This window comes from Pogona vitticeps, chromosome 2, assembly GCF_051106095.1.
Source record: "Pogona vitticeps strain Pit_001003342236 chromosome 2, PviZW2.1, whole genome shotgun sequence".
In the NCBI taxonomy this organism is placed as follows: domain Eukaryota; kingdom Metazoa; phylum Chordata; class Lepidosauria; order Squamata; family Agamidae; genus Pogona; species Pogona vitticeps.
Genome location: NC_135784.1, coordinates 124,036,174 through 124,061,084, shown reverse-complemented (window position 1 = coordinate 124,061,084; position 24,911 = coordinate 124,036,174). Strand labels below are relative to the sequence as shown.

The 24,911-nt window shown below is 48.1% G+C and overlaps 1 protein-coding gene across 1 annotated transcript; it reads right to left on the bottom strand.

Moving 5' to 3' along the window:
• Window positions 1-124: 124 nt before the first annotated feature.
• Window positions 125-21,875, bottom strand: LOC110082643 (transitional endoplasmic reticulum ATPase). The gene is made up of 18 exons (XM_072990338.2): window positions 21,622-21,875; window positions 18,086-18,197; window positions 16,179-16,351; window positions 15,549-15,691; window positions 14,495-14,625; window positions 14,046-14,177; window positions 13,607-13,709; window positions 13,212-13,345; window positions 11,825-11,960; window positions 11,191-11,303; window positions 10,136-10,300; window positions 8,439-8,561; window positions 5,452-5,664; window positions 4,201-4,379; window positions 2,550-2,679; window positions 2,156-2,314; window positions 1,834-1,985; window positions 125-974 (listed from the first exon to the last, which is right to left on the bottom strand). The coding sequence occupies exons 1-18, from the start codon at window positions 21,639-21,641 to the stop codon at window positions 857-859; spliced, it is 2,436 nt and encodes an 811-aa protein (XP_072846439.2). The 5' UTR covers window positions 21,642-21,875; the 3' UTR covers window positions 125-856.
• Window positions 21,876-24,911: the final 3,036 nt, after the last annotated feature.

The window sequence follows — 24,911 nt, the reverse complement described above, 5'->3', positions numbered from 1 at the left end:
TAGCTGGGAGAGAGCCTGGCACTCTGTCTCTAAACATTATGGCTGCATCTGAAATCAGATCCCATAGTGTGGTCCCAGCTATTCTACACAACTCAAGGCAGCACACACACACAGACACGGCAGCTTTGAGGTTGTACTGCTTAGTAGCTTTATTATAGAATTCCCTTCCAGCATAAGTGGCGTGTAGTGTCCATTCAGTGGATTGCCAGAGGTCCCTGTCACCTGTTAGCACAAACTAGAGATCAGCCGTCCTCTTGGAAGAGTCTGGAGGCTCCAAATACTTAACTCTGCAACAAGGTTGGAAAGGGGCAAATGGAAAGGGGCAAACTGGCTGGCAAAGCAGGGCTGGGTGGCCAGCAGAAGGCTGATCCGCCAGTTCCTTCTACACGGGAAGCCATCAGTAGACAAGTGTGGCAAGGAAGACGAGCCAGCTTGGGAGTGTCTCTGAGATGAGACACAGGGGGATAAATGGACATATTTACATTTTGCTTTTGACCTTTGAGAGGCATCTGGCAGGGGCTTCGCTGGAAAGAAAATGCTTTGATCTGATCCAGCATGGCCATTCCTTAGTCCTTACGTCAGCCACTTGGGTTTTGACTCCCCCTCATGGCTCCCACAAGTATTGCCTTAACCGCCCAACAACAAGATGAACCACGTTTCCCTGGAAGACCCAGGAGGAGGTGGTCTTGGCACCAGGCCTTGCCTGTTAAAATTCAGCATATCGGGTGTATCTCTAGGAGCTTATGTTCTGCATATAAGGGTGAGGGCAGGCTCTCGGGCCTCAAGCACCACTTCTCACATGAATGAGCACAATAGCTATCAACGTACAGGGCCAGCAGCTCCAGCAAAACTCAAATCAGTTGTAGAGATCATCATCGCCCTCCTCCTGGAAAAGGCCTCCTTGGCCACTGCCACTGCCGCCTCCACTGCTGCTGCCGCCTCCACCACTGCTGCCCTGCTTTCCAGAAGGAAACCTGTGGACAAAAAAAAGTGTACTGCGAGTCCAGCAGAAACAGGCTGTTATTTCTGCCTAACAAATATGGGTCCCGATCCAGTTACATTCATGGATAAATGCAAGGTCTTAGTAGCCAGCTGGTTGTGGAAGACAGTGTATGGGGAGGTACACTGGAATGCATACGGTTTAAAGCCAGGCAATGCAGAAAGACACCGCTCCCCTCTGATGCACTTTCTAACACACTTCTGAATGCTGACCGAAAGGACATCCACAGCTCCCAGCTTGCACAGGTGCCTGCACCTAAGGCTGTAGGGGCCTGTGGACAGCGAGATCGAGGCTCTGCTGCTTTGTGGATGATCTTCAGTTGATTTTAGATGACTCGCGTACATTGCGTTTACTCTGGCTCCTCTTTTTGACATTCAGGGCATGAGAGTACCCAAAATGGCATCATCCATGCATGGAGAGGGTAAAGCAGCCTTGTGGGGTGGGGAAGAGGGGCCACCTAAGGTTTGCAGAAATACAAAATCATCATCATCATCATCATCATCATCATCATCATCCCAAGAAGAGGGAAACCTTCCAGATAATCTAACAGAAACTTAGTATCCTCGGTGGCCACAGAGTTCTGATCAGCTATTGAAGGAACCGTGGAAAACTGTTTTGGGAGAAAGAATGGACGATGGGATGTTATCATACAAACGGGGAGCTCTACTGCAGTGAACAACAAATGAATGATAACACTTCTCACTGGGGTGAGAAAACCTCTGGGATCCTGAGGGCAGGGTGGAGCTGTGGTTCCCTTTGAAAAGGAGGCTGCTGTTCCCCCTTCCACAGTGTCCAGAGGAGAGAAATGTTTCCCTTCAGACGCCCAGGATTACCTGAAGTTGCCAAAGCCACGGCTCTGTTGTAACGTCTGGGCAAACATCTCGTACTTGCGAATGTCATTATCACTGACCGAACGGCGTGCGAAGCGCATTGCTTCCTCAAAGTGGTCACGTCGAATCTCTGGTACAGGGTCGTAATCATCATCCTGTTTCAAAAGGCAGGAAGACAAGCAGTCATGGGGTGCCCTCTTGATCTGCACAGCCTCCCCCCCAGGAGACCAGGACCATGGAGGAGACTGTAGGCCTTGAGGTGGGCAACGAGGGGGGAGGGATCTGGCCAGCCCCTACAGAAAGTCGGGAAGCCCTGTTCCCATACCATGGCAGCATATTTATGACGCTGGCGTTCCCGCTCTGCTTTGATCTCCATCTCAATGGCCTCACGGATGGCAAGCTTGCAGGCACGCTGGCAGATTTCTGTGAGATCTGCTCCCGAGAAGCCATGTGTGATCTTCGCAAGGTAATTCAAGTCCACATCCTGTTGGAGAAAGGCACACACAGTCTTGACAACAGTGCATTGCCATCACAAAGGACTGTCCTCCCACCAGCAGGGGGCACGTCTCTCTCATGCCGTATGCACTTCTTGGAAGGCACATTGGTGGACTGGGGGGGGGGGGGGGGCTGGGGCTAGACTCAGAATCCAGCCCTCAATTTCAGCACCTCTTTCTCTGTCTTGAAATTTCTACCCCATTTGCAACTCTGCCTCAGCTGACCTTGGCGACAGGCGACTTTCGCAAGTTGGCTTGGAGGATAGCTACGCGAGATTTCTCATCAGGCAAGGGGATGTAGATCAGCTGGTCCAGGCGCCCTGGGCGGAGGATGGCCGGGTCAATGATGTCTGGTCTGTGGACCAAACAGGCAGGTTAATTCAAGACTCATATGAAGGCTTCCCCCAGTGGACTCCACATCCCGGCTCTGGAAGTGCACAGGCAGAGGGGAGGGGAGTTATTTTGAGCCTTTCCCAGACAACTGCATTTTAGATGAACTGCAACTCCCTCCAACTTCTAGCCAACTGGTTCATGCTAATTGGGGATAATGGGAATTATAGTCCAGTATACCTGAAGGCTATCCTGTTGGAAACAGCTAGCGTAGTATTATTTTTACTCATCTAGCACCAGCAGCTTGTCTCCAAAGAACTGCTTTTGACTGAACTTCCTCCCCACCCAAAGAGGTTTAGCTGAAGCCCCTCCCTTACTGCCTTAGACCTTAGCAGTGCAAATGGAAACATAACCTCGCAGTTAAGTGAGCACTGAGACTTGTAAATAAATAACTTACTTATGTTTGTACTCTCGAAGGCTTTCATGGCCGGGATCTGATGGTTGTTGTGGGTTTTTTGGCCTCTTTGGCTGTGTTTTGAAGGTTGTTCTTCCTAACGTTTCACCAGTCTCGGCCGGCATCTTCAGAGGACAGCACTGAGTGGCTGGCATCTTCAAGAGTGCTGTCCTCTGAAGATGCCAGCCAGAGAACGGTGAAACGTTAGGAAGAACAACCTTCAGAACATGGCCAAAGAGCCTGAAAAACCCACAACAACCATTACTGTACTTATATTTGCTTAAACGCTACGGACTGTCCCCACCAGAGCAGATCCCACTGAATAAATTGCTGAATGGTGAGTCAACATTTATATGAATCCCTCGGATTCAATAAATCTGCTCTAATTAGGACTAACAACTATTACAGTCATGTTTACTTACTTATTTTTACTTGTTTTACTTATAACAACCCCCCTTTCTGAAAAAAGGAAAAAAAGTGCACTAGCTGGCTAAAAATAAAAAACTTGCATTTAAAACAAAATAAGGCAGATCAGGAAAACTTGGTCAAATGCTTTCTTAAAAACACAGCTGAAAATGCCACCAACTGCAGGCTAGTTGTCAACAGATATTTCTGCTGAGGCATGTAAAGGCCTGGCTCCATAAAAATGTCTTTTGACCACTGGAAGGTAAGAATAGAAACCAGCTTTGCATCGCTTGACAGAGCGTTTCCAAAGTGGGAACAGCTGTTTGTTTGTTTGTTTGTTTGTTTGTTTGTTTAATTTAATTTATATGCCGCCCACTCTACCCAGAGGTCTCTGGGCGGCTGGGTCCTTTAAAAAGGACCCAGTTTCGGGTCCCCATCAGACATTCTTCCATAGCAGTATGATCAACACCAGAACCTCTCGTGAAGATGTTAAAACGTGGGCAGGCTGGCACCGAACGAAGCAAGTGTTTCTTTTCCAACAGCCAAGTTCCTGACCCTGTAGGGTGAGTGTTGTCCGTTCTTTCCCAGAGCAGGTTTGTGTGCAAAGAGCCACAAGCGCCATCCTCAGGTCTGCTTTGTAGGCAGAGCTCCACCCTCCCTTCCATCACCTCCCGGTGGAAGTCTCACCTGTTGGTGGCGCCTATGATGAACACAGTCTTCTTGTTGGTCATGCCGTCCATTTCCGTGAGGATCTGGTTGATGACACGGTCCGCGGCACCCCCTCCATCCCCTGCTCCGCCACCCCGGGCCTTGGCAATGGAGTCCAGCTCATCAAAAAAGAGGATGCAGGGAGCCGCCTGCCGGGCCTGGGGAGCAGAAGATACCAACGTGAGCCGGGTTAGGGAGGAGGAAAGGGCAGGTGCCCCATCCTCAGAGGCCCCACAGCCTTCTGAAGGAGCCCATCTCAGCCTTGGGTGCACCAGCTACTTCAGCCTTCTGAAGAGAAGGCGTGCATGTTGGCTGATGTGCCACCCCAGACCTAAAAGCAACGGAAGAGCTAGAGCAGGGATGGGAATTGTGCAGCCCACAGTATGGACTCCACCCACCCACCCCCGCATCCCTATCATCAGAAAACAACATTTCTTTGCCTAAAAAAGAATTGTGTCCCCCACCCCCACCCCCACTTGCTGGGGCACAAACGTCCATTTTAATGCTGTTTGGGAGCTTTCACTTTTTGAACAGAGAGCCCGTGTGGTGCAGTGGGTAGAGGTGATGGACTAGGGACTCAGGGGGCCTGGGTCTGAATCCCTGCTCTGCCGTGGAAGCCTCCCGCAAGGGGAGGGGGGCAGTGGTAAAAACACTCTTCAATATCTCACACACCTGGAAATCCCTCTGAGAGTCAATATATACTGAATGCAACTGGGTGGCACATAACACAACATAGCCTTTTTTTAAAGATCAGAAATAGCTTCTTTAAAGAGCATCCAGTTTGGGGGGGGGGGAAGGGTGCAAATGTGTGACATCCCCCCCTCCCACCAGACCTTCTATAACTCCTTTCCCAAATTAGAGGATCAGTGAATTCAACTCAGTGAATTCCAAAAATCAGGTTCAATGATGGATGGTTAGCAGGCAGATCTTCAAGCTGCCGGCAAAAGAAGGATTTTAGGGAAATTAAAAGATTTACTGTTCCCCATGGGTGGCTGATAGGCAAATCCTTACTAAACAGAACATTTCAGGATTGGCTTTCCTTAACAGAAAAAAAAAACTTCAGTCTGTACTGTAACTTCCTTCAAGCCTCAAAGAGACTCTGAGCTCTTTATAGTCTCCTTCATTTTTCAAGGCTTTTTTTTAAAAAAAGGGCTACTGGCAAGTAGCCAGATCCTCCCATTTCTTCCTGCTCTCCTCTTCCCCCTCCTCTGCCTCTAGCCAAGTGCTCACCTTGTCAAAGACATCCCGGACGTTGGCCTCACTCTCTCCAAACCACATGGTGAGCAGTTCGGGGCCCTTGATGGAGACAAAGTTGGCCTGGCATTCATTAGCGATGGCCTTGGCCAGCAGGGTCTTGCCACAGCCGGGGGGTCCATAGAAGAGCACCCCTCGGGATGGCGTCATTCCAAACTTCAGGAACTTGTCAGGATACTCCACAGGGAACTGATGAAGGGAAGAGAGCACAGGTCGATTAAGGCCCTGATACGGTGGCCTTTTATTAACTAGATGGTTCGTCAATCCTTCTCTTTGACATTCCCCCATTAGGGCTTTTCAACTCTTCTCTGGCCTCTAGGGGCCCTATCAATGTAAAAGAATTTTACCCCCCCCCCCCCCGCAGAATGTGTGCACAGCCCTCCACTTCTCTTGGGGGTTGGCTTTTTTTTTTTTTTTTTTTTGCCTTTGTTCCAGCCTTCCTGGTGTTCCATCTCCGCTCAGCTGCACTGCAAAGCAGGAGACTTGATCTTGCTCAGGTAAGGGCTAAGAACCCACAGCCCTTCAGAATGTTTTTGAGCTACAACTCCAATCATCCCCAATGACTGACTGTGAGTGACGGGAAATGGAATCCAGTTGCTCTGTGTGTGTGTGTGTGTGTGTGTGTCTGTGTGTGTGAGAGAGAGAGTGATGGGGAAATGGGATCCAGTTGCCGTGTGTGTGTGTGTGTGAGCGCGCGCACATACAGCTTCCACATCCTTATAGCAGAGGATACCACCAAATGCATCTCTCTCTCTGCTTTGGGTATATTGGCCAGAACCCTATGACTGCTGGACAAAGACAACAACAAACAGTGTAAATCTCAGCAGCAAACTGCTGCTAGTTAGAGAGTTGATGTTTGCATTCCCTGCCATGTACCAGTTGTGAGACTTGGCACACAGCAAGGAATACAAGATTGGACGTTAACTAGCAGCAGTTTGCCACTAATATTTACACCATTTGAGCTTCTGTCAGCCTACATACGTAATGGAGTAACTGGAGGTCATTCATGCATAGAGTCATCCTAAATCAGAAGCAACTTGGCAGAACATAACTACACATATGTAATAGGATTTGGGCCAATCAGATCCAGCTTCAAAAGCCCCTTTCTACATGTTAGGCATGGTGGCTGTGTGTATGTCCATAAGTGGAATACACCTGCATTTCGTATTTTGGGAAGCTATATAACCTGACAAATATGGTTGCTGTTGCACCTGCTCAGCCTTTTGGACTCCTCTGAGTCCCAGTTCTTTTTCTCATTGTGGACTGATCCATCAGAAGGGGGAGGGAGTGTCACTCTTCCTGAGACTGTGGTTAAGGTCCCACATTGAGACGATCTGCTGAGGATCACTGTTCTCCGCATGCGCACCCCCTTGGCTACCTTTGCATTAACCTGCTTCACAGTGTAGGTTCAGCAACCGTTATCTCAAATGGGTCGCCTTACTGCCTGCCTTCCTCTTCGGACAAAGCTTCAATGGAGAACAATTTTAATTGCTTATTTTGTATGCTGTATGCCGTCCAGAGCAGTCAAATGACTAGATGGGCGCAATAGAAATTAAACAAACAAACAAACATGCATAACAGTAGCATCATGATGTGTCCCTTGGTGTGATGCTGGCTGTCGTATTCCAAGAAATAGCAGAGTTGGGAAAGATACTTCTTTCACCATTACCCAGGAACTCTTAAGTGTTGAAATAATAATAATTTTTTAAAAACCCTGACTTTTCCAAGTTCTGGTTAAGAGGCAGGTTTAGAATCAGAGAAACTGGAAGGGTTCTGAGGTCATCTACTCCAACCGACTGAGTAATGCAGTTGCAACATCCCTGGCAAGTGGGTGATGTATCTCTGCTTAAACTGCTTTCTTGTCTTCTTTTTTTTCTCTTTTGCTCTGTAAGCTTGTCTGTGCACTTGCCTGCATCTCTGTGATTTCCATTTCTTGCAACACGTATAAATTGCAAGTAACCACTTTGAACTTCTATTAATGCAGACAGCAACTGCTATAATGGTGGCAAAAGCAAAGCATTACCTCTCCTCCCCACATGCAGTTAAAACTGTTTCCTGGTGCAATTCAAGGCCTTGGGCTTAGTATATAAAGCCCAGCATAATGTGAAACCCAGTTACTTTGAAGACAGCCTTTGCCCTGCACCTTCAGTGGATTTAACTCCATAGGGGTGCTGTGAGATATAGATGTTAGAGAAAAAGCAGCCCATCTCATTGAAACCTGATGCTATCTCTGGCCCATTCAGAGGCCCTGAATTATTGAGGGGGATGAAGTACTTTCCCGTAGAACTTTCTCACAGAATCATGAAGTTGGAAGGGGCCTATAGGGCCATCGAGTCCAACCCCGTGCTCCGTGCAGGGAAAAGTCAAACCTAGGTGCTTAGCATGTTGATCCTCAATGCTACACCCCCAGGCAGAATCCAGAGAGGCAGGTGTCTGTGTTGATCCACGTATGGGATCAGAGTGGTGTGTGGATAAAGGTGTGTGAGAGAGGACTCACCACCAAACTGGGGGAAATGTTCCCCCCCCCTTCCAGCCACAAACTAACTGCATGTGTGGGGGCGGCAAGTACACAGACACCAGCACAGATTGCCCAGGAGTCTCTTTTTCAGCTCAAAACAGAAATTTTTTGCCCTCTGCTAATATGATTACAGCTAAGCTCAGAGGTAGCAGAGAGAGCTTTGTGTGTGTGTGTGTGTGTGTGTGTGTGTGTGTGTGTGTGCGTGCGTGCGTGCGTGCGCGCGTGCGCGCGTGCGTGTGTTTTTAGGGGGAGGCAGATGATCTCACTGTCCCTGCAAATCCCTAATGCCCATGACTCCTGTGCCTCCCAACTATTACCAAACTGTCCAGAGGCCTTTGCACAAGTACCAGAATGAAACCGTGAATTCTGCTGCTGCTTTTGCTACTCCTTCTGCAGCTACTAGTTGTGGAACAGTCTGAAATCCCTTCCCTGTAGTTCTACTCACCTGAACCAGCTCCTGGAGCTCCCGTTTGACTTCCTGCAGACCCCCGATATCATCCCAGCAGACTTGGGGCACCTCCACGACCGTCTCACGCAGGGCTGAAGGGTTGCTTTGGCCAAGGGCCCACTGCAGAGCAGGAGAAAGAGCAGGGCAGTAAAGCGTGATTGCCAGGGCAGTAGGCGCAAAGCACTGAAAACGGAGCGCCTCTGACAGAGGCCAAGCATTCACTTGGGCTCCATTTCTCCATTCATTGCCCACAAGGAAAACCAGAACAGCTCAGCCACACTAGGAGCGACATGGTGCCAATTCCAGGCAATTTGCTGCTCTGGAGACAGCACTGGAGGAAACGGCTTTCAGTTCATGGGGGAAAAGACACCGGGGCCTGGAGATGTCTTAACACCTGCACTGGGAAGGATGTGATAACCGGGTTGCAAGGAAGCTCTCAGGATTAAATCATGCTGATCACCAGAAAGACTGGTGGGAGTTGACTTCTCTTTTTGGGAACACGTATGCTTTTTTTCAGTTGATCTCAGGTACACGTAGGGGGTGACTGCCCTGGCATCTGTCTCCCTGTTTGATCCTCTGTGGGGGTGGGATGGTTTGCTCCTTTTGCTGGCAGTCAGATGATGTAAACGTCAGCGCAAACCAGCCCATCTTCACTGCATTTCTACCCCCACCTTTCTGGCTCCCTGTCAGGGGCTACTCGTTTAAAGCTGCAGATAGGATCACTCCATTCTGATTAATTTCCAACATGTGTGATCACTGGGATCCAACCAAAGCAGGTTTTGATGCTTTAAATTTTCCATCTAGTTTCAATTTCCCAGTTTAGTTAAGCTTAGCCACTTAATGATATTGGGAAATTAAAAACTTCCTCAACTTCCCTGTGAAGGGGCATAAGGAGGAAGCAACTTTTTAAAAAAGCATAAATGCACTGTACCTTTTAGAACTATTTAGTTGAAAGCTTCCTTTCAGAAGGAGATAAGAAGGGGCAAGGAAGGTTTTGGCTTGTTTCTTTTCTTAAGGGAGGCAGGCCCAATAGGGTCGCTTGAGGTGCATATGGTGTGTGGATGCAAGGATCACACCAAATGGCATACCAGACCTCTATACAACCCTAAGTGACCCTATGCAGCCTGCTCCATCCTGCACCAATTGAGCCATCTAGCCAAGCTCTAATATAACAACAGATTGCTTGATTAGGCCACAGCTAGAATTTACAGGTGAAATAAACAGAATCATGTGCATACCTGTTAATGTTCATTTAAGTGAGAAGGAAACTGAGAAATGAAGTAACAGTCAGGAAACAAATGAAGACCTAATGCACGAGACCAAAGTAATGGGAGACCATCACCTATTTGGAACTCAATCAAAACTAGAACATTATGGGTCAGCGCTAAGGATATTTTGGACTACATCTCCCACAAGCCTTTATCATTGGTTACTGGCAGCTGGGCTGGAATTACTTAAATGGTAAATGTTCTTTTCACTCCTGCCTGGTTCAGAGCAGACACTGTTTGGAGCTGTTTAGAAATTGGAAAGATGAGGAAGGCCAGTGAAGTTCTAGAACAGTTCAAGGAAGAAGAATTCATTCTAAGCTATGAATTCTTCATATTTACAGAACTCTGTTTGTAAACATGAAAAAAGAAAGGCAATATTAATGGATGAACACTTCTGTGCATAGGCCTCTGCAGAGGCTGGCCTACCTGGAAGTCATCCATGGTGACAGCCATGGAGTTGAGGATGTCAGCGTCAATGGTGTCATCCTCCAGATCGATGACACTCATCTTCTTGCGGATGGCCTGGAGCGCTGCCTCTGAACACAATGCTGCCAGATCAGCACCCACGTGCCCGTGCGTCTCGTTGGCCACCTGCAACCACAGACCACCTGTGTCAGAGGGGCATTTTGGTGACAAGTGTGCATAATAACCCCCTCAGAATTTCTTTTGGTAAAGGCATCAAGTCCCTGCCGCAGCTTCTATATATAGTATTTCTGCGCCTGTCTTAAGTGAGTCATTTGACACTACTGGAGGCATAACCAACAGAAATGTGTTGATTATGCCTCCAATTTAGAGAACCCTGTAACGCTGCCACAACCTCCCACCACCTGGTTTCTCCCAAACTCCAACCCTCCTTGTCTCCTGTTGGCACAAGCAGTGAAGGAGCCATAACTCTGGACGTTCAAAAGTCCCAGATTCCAACTCTGGGATTTCCAAGGAGAGCTGGGGAAACAGCCTGTCTAAAAACCTGGAGTCCTGCTGTCAGCCAGTGTGGATAATACCAGACTGGAAGGATCAATAGTCTGATATAGTATAAGCCTGTTCCTTGCATTTCTATACAAAAAAACCCCTCTAACTTTACAGGGTATCCTGTCAAACTGTCTGTCAATCTCCTTTTCACGCCCAGCTGCTGAACAAGGACGTGTGCCCTGAAGGCCGTCTTGGTTCCCTGACCAACACCTCCACCCCAACATCCATTGTTCCTGAGGCTTCTCTGTTTTCTTTCATGTGCAACATACCTTTTCAAATTGGGAACTGCTGTTAACCCAAGCGTTCTGTGCTGTTATTCAACATATCTCTTGAATTTGAAACTCTTGATTAATTTGGGAGATAATATTCTTGGAAGGCCATGCCCAAAACAATTTCAAAGTCATATTTGAGCTGTGATAGCTCCTTATGACATACACATACAACCTGTACACCTCTGATTATCCCACGGATCCATTCTTTCTCCCTGCAGATCTCCACTCCCTGGCTCTCACCCTCTCTAGGTCCACATCATCAGCCAGTTTCATGTTCTTGGTATGAATCTGCAAGATTTCCAGCCTTCCCACTGAATCTGGGATCCCAATGTCAATTTCTCGGTCAAAGCGCCCTGGAGAAGAGAGATGAGCTCTAACTAAGTCCATATCACACTCCTATTCAATGAACAGAAAATCTGTGAACTTATGGCAAAGGATGAAATGAATCAGGGCATGCAAGGAGGGAGCCAGGAAGGCTATGGCCTAAAACACGGACAGGCAGCCGCCCGAGGTCCAGGGACCACACAAGCCCATGCACGGATCTTCAAAGTCTGCACCTGTTCCCACAACATCCACCCTCCCAATTTTTAATGGGTATTGGTGTAGCATTCTCTCCTTTTTTAATAGATAAAGCCCCCTTGCACACTCTAGCAGCCTGTCCAAAAAAAGGGAAACTTTTAAAAACTGGTGGCATGGGATCTCCACAGATTCTTTTAAGGCATGTCAAAATACAACACATTTGCTCCCCACATCCCACAGAGGGCAGAAGGGGGGGGGCATTGTTTGCTTCTGAATGAACAGAAGACTCACCCACGTCCCACCCAGGAGAATGCCTGGAGCAGCAGGGGGGAAAAGAGTGCAGTGGGTCTCTTACCAAAGCGCCGCAAGGCAGGGTCAATACTGTTAGGTCGATTGGTAGCTGCCATGACTACCACGTGGGAGCGCTGTTTGAGACCGTCCATGAGGGTGAGCAGCTGGGAGACGATACGCCGTTCTACTTCCCCATGGGTCTGAAACAGAAGAGCAAAAAAAAGGAGGTAAAAGACACAGGTGCAGGCGTGGCTGCCCTTCTGGCACTCCTAGAGAAGGCCACATATACAGAATCTAGGGCAGTGGGCACCAAACCTTTGAGCACAGCACCATCTAGCGGCCAATAAGCACGAGCAGGTATTTGAGGGTAAGAGTGTACAGCAAGAAGGTAAGCGGAGCAGCAGCAGAAGAGAAAGGGGATGTACTCCGGGCAGACTGTCTCTTTGTCCCTGCACCTGTGTTGGGCAATGTAGCTACTGGGATGTTCTTAGTCTAGTGCTCAGAGAGTCGGACAAGGGCTGGAAACACCCGGTTCAAGTCCTCTTTCTGCCTTGACCTTGGATCGGTGACCACCTCTCAACAAAACCTACCTTGAAGGCTTACTATGAGGATAAAATAGTGTGGGAAAGAGCAATGCTCACTGCCTGGGGCTTCTGGGAAGAGAAAAATAGATACAGATGTCATAAATAAACAAATAAACACAGGGAGATGAAAGACACGGGACTTTTGACAGCACCTCTGGCTGGATAAGTCAGTGACTTGGAACACCAGAGGCCAGGCGAGCCTCCTGGGAGAAAATCCCGGCCTGTGTGGCCTTGGGCAAGCTGAACAGGTCCAGGGTGCCCCCAGAGGAAGGGAATGGCAAACCACCTCGGAGTTCTCTCTACCTGGAAAACCCTGAAAAGGGTCACCGTGAGTCGGAATTATTAATCTTTATTTTTCTCCACTGACAGTATAATGCTAGCAAAGGTAACCTGCTAAACTCTGCAGAGTCTCCATACTGCTCATCTAAAGATGGATCCGCCAGGACTATCCCTCTACCTCTTGCTCTAGCTGGTATCAGGCACAGGAGGTGCCTACTCCTGCTGTGGGAGGCTGGTACAAAACCTTCATTTTATTCCACCCTCCTCAGTGTTATAGCAGAGCCCAGGCTTGCAAGGTAGAAGTATTAGTTTTTTTGTGGTGAGAAGACAGGTTAACAGGGGCCCTCTCCTGGCTTCACGGTTTCCTCTGAACGGCAGCCCTCACAGCAGGCGAGCAGGGTGAGGGAACAGATTGGATTTCCCCAGAGTAAGGCAGGGAGGGAAACCTCTCCAGGGGTGGGAGGTGATGAATGACATCCTCCTCCCTACCATCCTGGAGGGTAGACCCCACAAGGGCAACCCTGTTGGTGTTGACCTCCAGCACCCCCCTGGGAAGAGCAGCTCCTCAGAGGTCCTCTTGCTGCTTACCTTCTCCCTCTTAGGAGCAATGGCATCCAGCTCATCAATGAAGATGATGGCTGGAGCATTCTTCTCCGCTTCTTCAAAAGCTTTGCGCAAGTTGCTTTCTGACTCCCCAGCCAGTTTGCTCATGATCTCTGGGCCTGTGGAAGAATAAGACAGCAATGGGTAAAGGCCTGAGTTTTTTGGGCAACTGCCCCAATACTTCAGAGAAACTAAGAGAGTAACTGGCAAAACACACTGGCCGTTTGGCAGGTGCCTACTTCTGAAACAGCCCACCATCTGTAATCTCCCCAGGGCAGGGACCTCTCTTCCTGTTATGTCTGTCTGTGGGAAGGTCTGGAACAGGATGTTCAGGATGGAGGACTCGATTTTCCTAAGGACTCCCTCCAAATCATGCTCACCATTGATCAGGAAGAAAAAGGCTCCTGTTTCATTGGCAACCGCACGGGCCACCAGCGTTTTCCCAGTGCCGGGTGGGCCATAAAGTAGAATCCCTCGTGGAGGCTGAGGAAGAAAGAAGAGAGGAAGCAGAAGAGTCACATCGAGGATGCTTGGGAAAAGGAATTGGCTCGTCTGGCGGAGAGAAGAAACCCTGGGCCACGGGGGGGGGGGGGAGGAAATGGAGCACAACGCAAGGGGACACCCCAGGAGAGAAGGTCTCTGCTGCCGTTTCAGCAGAATCACCTCCAAGGACACTCTGGATTGGAAAGAAAGGCAGGGGAAATGCTGCCATTCGCCTGGTGCTGAAATGCTGCAGCACATGCTTGAAAGGAAAAAACTGGGTTGACCGATACCCGGGAGGCCATGAGGACCTGGGCCTTCCCACATCCCCAGCTGTACCTTCACACCAATAGCTTTAAAGAGCGCTGGGTGTCTCAGCGGGAGCTCCACCATCTCCTTGATCTGTGCCAGCTGTTTACGGCAGCCCCCAATGTCATCGTAGCCAACATCGTTGAGGCTCTCCTCTTCGTCCTGAGAGGACAGAGATGGGATGCAAACAGAAAGTGCCCTGTGACAGGACTCAGTCTCTGCCCACCTGTCCAGCCTATTTTGACTTCCGTGCTCCCCCTCCCTTTCCCACCAACTGTCCTTAGACACCCTTCCACGGGGAAGTTTTCAATGACAGACCCAACACACAAAGCCCTATCCCTCTGCGCTGTCCAGAATGAAGGATGTTCCAGTGGCATTTAGGAGTAAGCGCCCAACCCAAACCCCACTACTGGCTGTGTCCCATCCCAGCCCTGACATGTATGTCTCAAGCCCCCCCCCACTCTCGCATGCACACACACCTCCCGCTTGATGGGCTCGCCCTCACAGTGGATAATGGTGTCGGGAGCCACGATGCAGTGGGGGCTCGGATCTACCTCAACAACCTTAAACTCCACAGCCCTCATTCCACCTCGCACAAGGAAAATGTCACCTGGGAAGAAAAGATTAATTGTGTCATCAAATTAATTTTTTCCTCATCACAGGTCAGTCCAGAGCCTGCAACATTATTCAAAACAATTAATGCATTTAAAAATATACATTGCAGGAGCCTTGCTGTTCCTCATTATTTTACAAGTAATGCATTAATAAGGTGCTATTTCCAGATTATTTTAAAATAATGACAATAATTTGATTAAAACCTTAAAAATAGGAAAATGGCCAAAAAGAGCTGCTTCCTTAGGACTTAAAAAAATGCTCTAAGGATGTATGACTAACAAATAATGCTACATCCAAAAAATGTACATGTCAGTGTTAAAATATGAGAAAAGATAAACCGTTATGCTATTTTTATCGCCAAAAATAATGTGTTACACCAACATTGTTACTTGTAATGCATTGCTCCCGAGTCCTGGTACAGTCATGGTGCCCTACGTTAAAGATGAGGTCGTGGTAAGACACAGAAATGCAAATGGTACCCCCCACACCCAAGAAAAGAGGGACTGGAACACAGATCCTAGCTGGGCGGGCAGAATTCTCCTCCCTCCCATTTCATGCTCAGAATGAGAAACCACTTCTGGGTTTGGGAGAACTCTGGGCAAAGCATCCTTCACCATGTCAAGGGCTGGCCCCATATTGGAATTCTCCATATTATTGGTGTCTTCCTTTCTCCCGCTGGCTGGATAGCCCAGTGGTTTAGGCATCTGGCAGCAAAGCCAGAGCCTGGGAGTTCACTTTGTCAAATCTCTGTCTAGCCTAGTGGCTATCGCTACATCTGGTAACAATACAACTAACCACGCAATTAGTTAACTAGGTCTGGCAGGCGAGAGAGAGAGATGGAAATAGAGGCCTGGGGGTCCAGGTCTGCCCTATGGGCTGGGCTGGAGGCTCCTCGCTGCTCATCTCAGTAGTCCTCACCTTTGTGCACAGGTCGGTAGGCCTCCAGAAAATAGGGTTTGAGGTAAACTTCAAAGAGGTTGCCAGTCAAGCCTGCGATAGTATCATCGATGGGGAGGACATGGATTCGCTTTCCATACTTCACATCTGGACAGGCCTGCACACTGTACAGAGAAAGGCTCAGCTGGCCACCAGAAGATAGCACAGTACACATGTGCGTGCGCACACACACACGCACACATCCTAGGACACCCTGAATATCTTGGAAAAGCAATCGACGAGCAACCCACACTGTCAGTTTAATACAGCGGCCCATAATACATTCTAGTGTGATCCCCAAACTTAATACCAAGTCACACCATGAAATCAGTATCTATTCTGATCAACTTACGTAAAGCTAATTACAAATAATCAGAGCTGTCTCCCACCCACCCCGCTCTTCCAAGTCCCTATTTTAACCCCCCCCCCATTTGGTAAGGCCTCCCTTCTCCACAACGGTCTTGCTGATGGTGGTACAAGTTACCCTTCCACCACCTGCTCCCAAAGCTTTGGGGCGGAGCGTATCCATGGCTCTCCATCAGCCCCCGACCCAGTTCAACGCGATGCCTTGAGCTTTCCTGCCACTGCCGCCACCACTTGGGTCAGCCTCACCTGACCACATCTCCAAGACGCACACGGAGGTTGTTCCGGGTTACCCGGTTCATGCGAATCTTCTCACTGTGGCAGGAGTCATCTGTGAGCACGATGCACACCGTCTCCCGGCGTTTCTTTCCCTTCAGCAGCACGGTGTCCCCCCGGAACAAGTGCAGCTCTTCCATCTTGGCCTGTGGAAAACCAAGAAAAGAGCGGAAACAAGACAAGGCTCCTTTAGCAGAGATATATGCAAGCTAGACATCTTTGTCTATGACCGTGTTTTTGTGCCCATCTGTGTGAGAACAAACATAGGAATCTTTTGCATATCCATGATATATGGCAGTACCTTTGTTCCTGGAGAAAATCAAGACTTCAAGGTTACGCTTTTTTTATCTCTGATATCTGTGGGTTAATCTAAGATAGGTCTGTGAGTTCATATGTTATCTGTTTGGATCATTTTTGCATATATGGATTATACATAGGTATGTCTCAATTAGAGATGAGGGTATTTGTATATGAATATGAATATCCCCACACAGGTGGAAACAATGAAGGTCTGGCCCTATGGGGCCGGACTGTCCACTCACAATTTCACTGCTTCCTCTGGTTCCGCAGAGGCTTCCTATCGCACTGTTGTCCGCAATCGATTACCCACTCCTGGCAGGAGGCGGGGTGACAAACCTCTCTGCTAGGTCAGAGAGTAGCTATTCCATTGTGGACAACAGTGCAATAGGAAGCCTTCGTGGAGCTGCCAGCAACGGCAAAATCGTGAGTGGCCAGTCCGGCCCCATGGGGCCAGACCCTCATTACTTCCACCTGTGTGGGGATATTCGTATTTGTATACGAATACCCCCATCTCTAGTCTCAATCTTGATGGGAATATTTAAGATTCCTTATGACATTCATATTCACAAGAATATCCCTATGACTATTTCCTATGACAGACTAAACATGAGGCTAAGTATCACCATCTAGGATGCTAGGTGTGAATACTTAGCCTCATGTATCGTCTGTCCTAAGAAACTCCATGTTGTCTCCATGTTGTTTTTTCCTCAATCCAGGATGCAACCAGCTTTCAAAAGCGCTAAAGCCCTTCTAACTAAAAGCACTCTGTCCCTGGGAGGCAGGTGGGAGGGTTTTATTCCAGAGGTGGGCCACATGCAAGCCTCAGGGCCTCCAAGGGCCCAGACGTGACCTCCAACATCTTTGTGCCCCAAATCCCCTACTCCAAGTTGTGTGTGCATGTGGGGCAGGGGAGTTGGGTGGCATCATTTTGTTTCAGGCTTTTCAAAGTTAATTTTTATATTAAAAATGGAATCATGGGAACAAGCGCAGCCCTGTGAGGTCCAGAAATGGCACATGAAACCCCCAAATCTCTGGAGGCTGCCCATCCAGTCCAAACCCAAATAGGTGTGTCTTCAAGGACTCTCAGGGCTGCAAAGTTGTCAGAGGTCCCAACCTCGTAGGGCACAGGTAGGCATCTGCCAGATGTTTTGGACTGTAACTCCCACCAGTCCCAGAAAACATGGCCAAAGGCCAGAGATTTTGAGAATTGGCTGGAAGGCACAAAGCATAATCTTGGAGGGTGGCAGGTGGTACAAGCCCTACCCCTGACTTGAGGTATCCTGGAACTGAGGGAAAAAGTAGAGTTGGGTTGTGTGTGGTATGAGTAACACGGGATTCACTTGACCTCAGTTTTCCCCTAATAACGCCCCCCCATGAAGCCTAGGCAGGAGTAAGAATAAATATTCCTCTCCCCATTTGAACTACTCAGGTCTGGGTTCATGGCGTTCACTGGATAAGGACATACTGTATTGTTTATTTGTTACAGGATATAAGAAAATGGGCTGGCCATTCCATTTGATTGTGAAGCTTGGCGACAGGGGGATAATGTCGGTCCATTCTAGCAGTGGGTTCCTATGTACCTGAGTCAGGTTCACCACACTATTGTCTTCATTGGCAGATTCATCAACAATGAGGCGGTTGGGGCGGTGCTTCTGGCGCAGGATAGCTGTGGAATAATCTTCTCCTTTGGAGCTGCAGCAAAGAACAGAAAAAGAGGTCCTTTGGACTCATGATCATGCAATTGCTGTGGTGGAGGAAAAGTTCAGAGGAGATAATATAGAGGGGATTTGGATTTCCCCCCATATAGACACCATGAGAAGGATGCCATCCTTTTATCTGTGGAGCAGTGATTGGGAGCTGCCAGCCTATGTGCCAGATAGGGTCCCTTGTGTTCGTCAATGGGTCAGCATGTCCTTCGGCTCCTGTCTCCTATCAATGACTGGGCATGACATGATATTTATAGACATCTAACTTTTAAATAACCTCACCGAGAACCCTGCTGAACACTTCACAGGCACTTTGCAAGGTGCTGAACGAAACTGACCTGTGCATTCTGCAGACCTGGGCCCTTTTTTGTGCTTGGTGAAAAAAAAGACAGCGAATTTCTAAGATTTATGTTTGGCCCTACACTTTGGCCCCATTCTTTTTGCCACCGGGCTCCTGCTCCCTTGGCCCTACCCTTTTTTTTTGGAATGCATTCTCTCAGGCCTTGTCTCAAACTGGAACTCAAGTCCTAAGCAAAAAATTGTTCTGTAACTATAATATAGAAAATGATATCTGGTTTTTAAGAGAAGCCCAAGCTTTGTGTGACTTGCCTTTTTCTATCTTCATCATATATATATATATATTTTAAAAAATAAAAACAGTGTTGTGGCACTTCAGAGTGGAATTGTGACTGATACTCAACGATGATGACGGGCCATCAAGTCAATTCTGACTTATGGCGACTCTGAAATGAAGATATGAAGGCTGGGGAAATGAGTTATTTATCTAGAAAACTGGTGCTACATTGAGGAAAGTCATTAAGAAACAGTGAATGAGTCAACAAAGAAACCAAAACAAAGACCCTAAACATGTATCGTAGAGTAATTTGACACTGTTCTTTTAATTTTTTTACAGTGTTTCCCTAACCAAGATAGTGGGTGCTTCTAAACAGCAAAGTGATGCTCAAGGTTTTTCAGCAAAGACCTTTACCCTATATGGAGTGAAGAAACTAGTATACTTTACAACCATTGTTCCAATCTCCCCTGCAAGCAAAGCAATGAAGAAAGTGTTGCAACAAAGGCCTTTGCCTTGTATGGAGCAAGAAAAGCTTGATGTTCAAGTTGGATTCCAGAAAGGTAGAGGCGCTCATGATCATATTGGCAATACATGCTGCCCCCTGGATTGCATTGAAGAATTTCTGAAAAAGATCAGTCTATGCTTTATAGACTACAGTACAACAAAGCCATTGACTGTGCAGCTCATGTGAAGTTTTGGGTTGTTTTGAAAGACATGGGTGTGCCTCAGCACTTGATTGTCCTGATGCATAACCTACACTGTGGACAATAAACTACTGTACAGTATTGTTAGGACAAACTATGGGGAAACAGAGTGGGTTCCTATAGGTAAAGGAATGGATTTCATGTCCCTATCTGTTCAACCTGTATGTAGAACACATGATGTGGAAAACTGGACTAGCTTCAGATGAAGGAGGGGTGAAAATAATTCAAGATATGCTGATGACATTCATGTTACTCGCAGAAAGCAACAATGACTTGAAATGTATTGATGAAAGGAAAAGAAGAACGTGCAAAATCAGGATTGCAGTTGAACTGCAATTACAATTGCAATTACAATTACAGAAGAACTCTAACATTAATTCTGACAACGAAGAAATTGAAACTGTCAAACATTTTGCATACCTCTGGAAGAAAAAAGAATCAAACTCAGACGGTCACACTTTGGGCACATTATGACAAGGCAAAAAACAGTAATGCCAGGAAAAGTTGAGGACAGCGGGTAAAAAAGGAAGAGATGGATTACCTCCACAAAATAAGCCACAGACTTGAGTTTATAAGAGCTGAGTTGGGCTGTTGAGAACATTTTGCAGATCACTCATTCATAAGGTTGCCATAAGTCAGAGGCAACTTTTGACAGCAAACAGGTGATTTCTATTACCCCTCAGTAATGCAGACGGTCTACCTTTTTCTCCTTAACAGATTTATTGCTGAAAGAAATGAGACTCAAAAACATAGTAGGAAAATAGAGGAGGGTTACAAATGGAAGAAGGTAAGAAAGATTTCAGTGGGAGGGAAACTGACCAGGCCATCAAACAGAGTGAGGTAGGTCTGGCTAGGACCGGAAGGGAAACATGAGAGGGCCACAAATAAGCACAGGTGGACCTCCTATAAAACCGTGTGACTGAGGCAGTGAAACCGATCAGTAAACATGTAGTCTGGAGGTATCCAGTGTTTTCCCTTAACACAGCAGCAGCTTAACGGAACAAATGGGCATCTTTATAACCTAAAGATGAATATTTATTGCTGAAATCTAGTCCAGCACAGCAAGTCACAGCTAGAGAAAGTCCACTGATACAGGAGAATTTATGGAGGCGTTGGGTCCCCTCGTCCCCAGTTTTTCAACGGGCTTACTATATAGCTAGGACTTACTAAACGAAGGAGCAGGATTTCAGCCATTGTCTCACCAGCTTTCGGGAAAGAATTTATTTATTTATTTATTTATTTATTTATTCAATTTATATGCTGCCCAAACTACCCAGAATGTCCACTCTCTGGTGCCATCTGACAAAGGCAGCCTTTGCTCCTTTAGAAAAGCTCATGCATGACAGAACCTCTTTTTGCAATTTCCTTCTACAGTACTGTATTGATGTTTCTGAAGGAAGGAGGGAATCCCAAACAGAGCGTGTGAGAGCGCCAGCGCCAGCAAAAGCGAGGGGGCCAGAGCTTCTGTTCCTTTCATACCTTTGCCTCCAGGAGGATTTCACGAGCTATAAATATCCGAGCAACACAGTCCTCCCCCCCCTCCTCCTCCTCCCCCCTTTCTGCCCCATGCCCACGTTGTGCGCTCATGCTCGGGATATGTACACCAGCTGCCTGCTTCATCTGACGGCGCCAAACAACCCGCTCTGGCAAAGCGAGAGCACGAAAGGCCCACCCGCCCGGGGGGGGGGGGAGATCAGAAAATCTCCCCGATCCTGGCGAGGGTGCACGGCCGACGTTGGCCGCCCTCCCTCCCTCCCTCCCCAGGCTGCCCCGAGGATCTCGAAGGAAGCCCGCTCGGTGCCCGCAGGTGCTGAGCGGAGGAGTCCCGATCCGGGGCGCGGAAGGGGGGGGAAGAGTTTCCTCCCGACGTCGCTCCCCAGAGGAGGGCCAAGCAGGGCGCCAGGCCCAAGTCGGTTTGGCGATCTCGCCGCCCTGAACCTCGGCCCAGAGAGCTGACGTCTCTCCGGCGGGGGGGGGCGCATTCCGGGGTGACTCTTCAAACTTTGTTCGGGCCCCCCCCAAAGCCTCTGGACCACCGCCCTCTCCTCCCCCCACCCCCATCCACAGCCTTGTGTGGACAGAGAGCAGGAGGGCGGGAGAGCAGAGCTCGCTTTCCGTGCCGGATCACTTACTCGCCTCCCGTGGCGGGCATGGTGGCTGCGCGGCGGGGCCCCGTCCAGGGGCTGCTCCCACCGCCGGGCCGTTCGCGTCTTCCGCCGCTGCGGCTGCTGGGCCGCGGATCGCCAGGCCCTCTTTTTCCTCCGGGGCCACACAGGACGCACCCTGCCCGGGCTGCCCCGCTCCCTGCCTCCCCTGCCTACTCACGACAGTTTGGAAAGGATCCCGGCTCGCTCGCTCGCTCGCTCGCTCCCTCTTTCCTCCCCCCCCCACCTCCGCCCCGCGTCCAGGCGGCGGGCCCGCCCTCTGCCTTCACTCTTGTGCCAGGGCTTTCCTGTGCAGAAAGAAAGCGGGCAGCCCGGACGGGCCTTGCCGTTGCCGGCCCCTCTCGCACGTAAGGGAGAGAGCGAGGGGCCCCTTTCTTTCTATATCTTTCTGTTTTTATTCCAGGTAAATTGCAGCCAGTCCACTTTGGAGGAAGGCAGTAGCGGGCACCATTTTAGTCCCCGCGCAGTGCCGTTAAAGGGCGCCCGTGCCACTTCGCGGGCTTGTTTATGGGTGGCCCGCGCCTTCGAGTCTGCAATAACAAGAGCCGACGCAGAACCCGAAGGCGCGAGGGGCGCGGGCCGTTCCAGATTTCTGTGGATCAAAGCGAAGCGGCTGTTTCTCGGGTCTCGCTCCGCATCCCCCACCCATCCCCCATTCCGCGTTGCCTGGACGGAGCCCCACGGCTTAGATGGGGGTGGTGAACTCCAAGCTGGCCGGCGAAACCGATCCACGTGTATACTGTTCTGAGTAATTCTTTGCAACTCTTCTAAAAGCTCACATCCTTTCCTCCTCCTTTCAGCCTCTGGTTTTGGAACTGTTAATCAATTTGTTTTGGATTTTCTGAACATGGTGTGTGTTTGCCCCACAAAGATGCAAGCGTTGCTTGTTTTCCTGCTTGGGCAAAGACCTCTTATGGCAAAGTATTTTTGGCTTCTTTCCGTTTGCGGAAATGGTCTACTCTAGGGCAGTGATAGTGAACCTTTTTGAGCCAGAGTGGCCAACGTGTCAAACAAAACCAACTTCTTTATTTCAAAGTTCCAACACTGCAATTAAACCTGAATACTGAGGTTTTAGTTTAGAAAAAACAACTGCCCTTGCACTGCAAGGGTTAAATGCTTGTGTTTGCTTCTAGGGGAGGTATTAACAGAGAAATACACTACTTTGTTGTTGTTTAGTTGTTTAGTCGTGTCCGACTCTTCGTGACCCCATGGACCAGAGCATGTCAGGCCCTCCTGTCTTCCACTGCCTCCCAGAGTTGGGTCAAAGTCATGTTGGTAGCATCAGTGACACTGTCCAACCACCCCGTCCTCTGTCGTCCCCTTCTCCTCTTGCCTTCACACTTCACACAACATCAGAGTCTTTTCCAGGGAGTCTTCTCTGGAAGAAATACTTACCAGTCCTCCAATCCCCTGTTGGGCTAGACTGGTAATGGCCACCATTGCACCCCTATGCTGGACCATTGCAGGAGCAGAGGGGAGTGCCAAAATCCGGGATCAGATGATGTGTAAGTATTTTTTGATGGTGACTTATGGCTCACCTGCCCACAGAGAGGGCTCTGCGTGCCAGCTGTGGCACGTGCGCCATAGGTTCGCCATCACTGGTCTAGGGGCTTCAAATCCTCGTGTGTTATGGAACAATCCTTTTCTTGGTAATGATGGTGAGACTGATCTGCTTGGCTCTTTGCTCTGTAGAGACTCTGCCATTTTGACTCAGTTATTTGGCATTTGTTGTACCTAAGGCATATTATTTTGCCTTCTTTAAAGGACTCTTTCATGTGAGGCAAACATTCAAGTCAGTCCCAGTAGGTTGCAATGGAGAATGGACCTTACCAAGATTCAGGGTCAAACTGCACTTCAAAAAATTACTTTTCTGGAAAATTCTACCCTTAGAAAACCTCCTAGTTCTTTCAAAATCCTTCAAAAATATTTTTAAAAGCTAATTCTCCACAAGTTTTAATTCTCTGGATATTTTTTGGACTGGGGGGAATGGGAAGATTTTGTACCTAACTGAAACCTAATTAAAAACTCTCTATTCCCAAATTCCCCTTGTGGTCATTTGGTCTGGACAGGTGCTAAGAAGTGATGCTCGGAAGAGGCTAGGCAATGAACTTCTGCCCATTTCTGATCTATTGGCTGATCTCCAAAGAATATCTTAAGCTCTTTTTTTAAAATATGAAAAACAATTGCCTGTTGGGCCTCCTACTCTAGAGTTGCTTTGTTTGTTTTCTTTGCACTTGAAGATGGGAAGCTATCATAACACTAATTTCCATCGTCTGTAATACAGTAGGAAAAAAGAAAAACAATGCCATGCAAAAGAGGCAAAAAAGGCATGGGAAGTCTTTTTGCTGTCGACATTGAGAGGAGAAGTGTGTTGTCTGGATGGTGAGAAAAATACCAGTGTCACCAATGCAAAGCAGATATCTATCACATAATGATCCTTTCAAGATACTGGGAAGATATTTCTCACACATGTGCAGATGTACACCAAACTGAGGATCTCTAGAATGCAATAACCCAAACAGTAGCTGGGCACTTTTTCATCAAAACAACAATGTACAGTATTTGTAGAATAATAGAGTTAGGAGGGTAGAAAATGGACGATGGGTTATGTGAAAGTGATTGACGGTGATGGAGGATAATGAAATGTGATGGTTCATGTGTTGTTTGATTCCATGAAAGAGAAAGGATGTAAGTAAAGGAGAAAGAGGGGAGGGAGTGCTTGCCCACTATAGCCTATCCTAGGTTAGCTTTTTAGTGTTTATTATTTAAAATGAGAAATAGTTATCTTATTTAACTGCAATGATCTTTGAATATGTTTCTTGATACTAATGCTTATGCAATATAAACTGATTTGTAATGAAACTATTTTTCTAATAAAAATTAATTACTGTATAAAAATCCTTACAAAGGATTGGTCTCTTGAACATCAGGGTCTGGCTAAATCCAGGGAGAGAGAGGGCCACAGACTATATCATTCAAGACTCCTACCTAACTGAGCTGTTGTGAGTTCTAAGGAATCACAAAGCCCATGTGCCTGTACTTGCAAAGCACTGAGCAAGTGCAAAGTGTTATTTTCAGGTCAGCACTTGCCCCAGTGCAAAGGTGGTAGATAAGTGCTGGTCAAACGCTCTAGCCAAATGCCCAGCGGACCCCCTAAAGGTCTTCTGGTCATTTGGCCAGAGAGTTAACCAGCACTTATCTACCACCTCAAACTCTCTGTAAAGTCTTTTTGCACCCCTGATGTCCAGAGAAAGGGG

What these genes read in the sequence shown, in the direction of transcription:
- LOC110082643 (XM_072990338.2), bottom strand. Translation starts at nt 21,641, where the DNA reads ATGCCCGCCACGGGAGGCGA. An exon ending in CGTCTTGGAGATGTGGTCAG is followed by an intron (nt 15,692 to 16,178) that starts GTGAGGCTGACC and finishes TTCTCTGTACAG; the next exon opens with TGTGCAGGCCTGTCCAGATG. An exon ending in GCGAGCCCATCAAGCGGGAG is followed by an intron (nt 14,178 to 14,494) that starts GTGTGTGTGCAT and finishes CTGTCCTCTCAG; the next exon opens with GACGAAGAGGAGAGCCTCAA.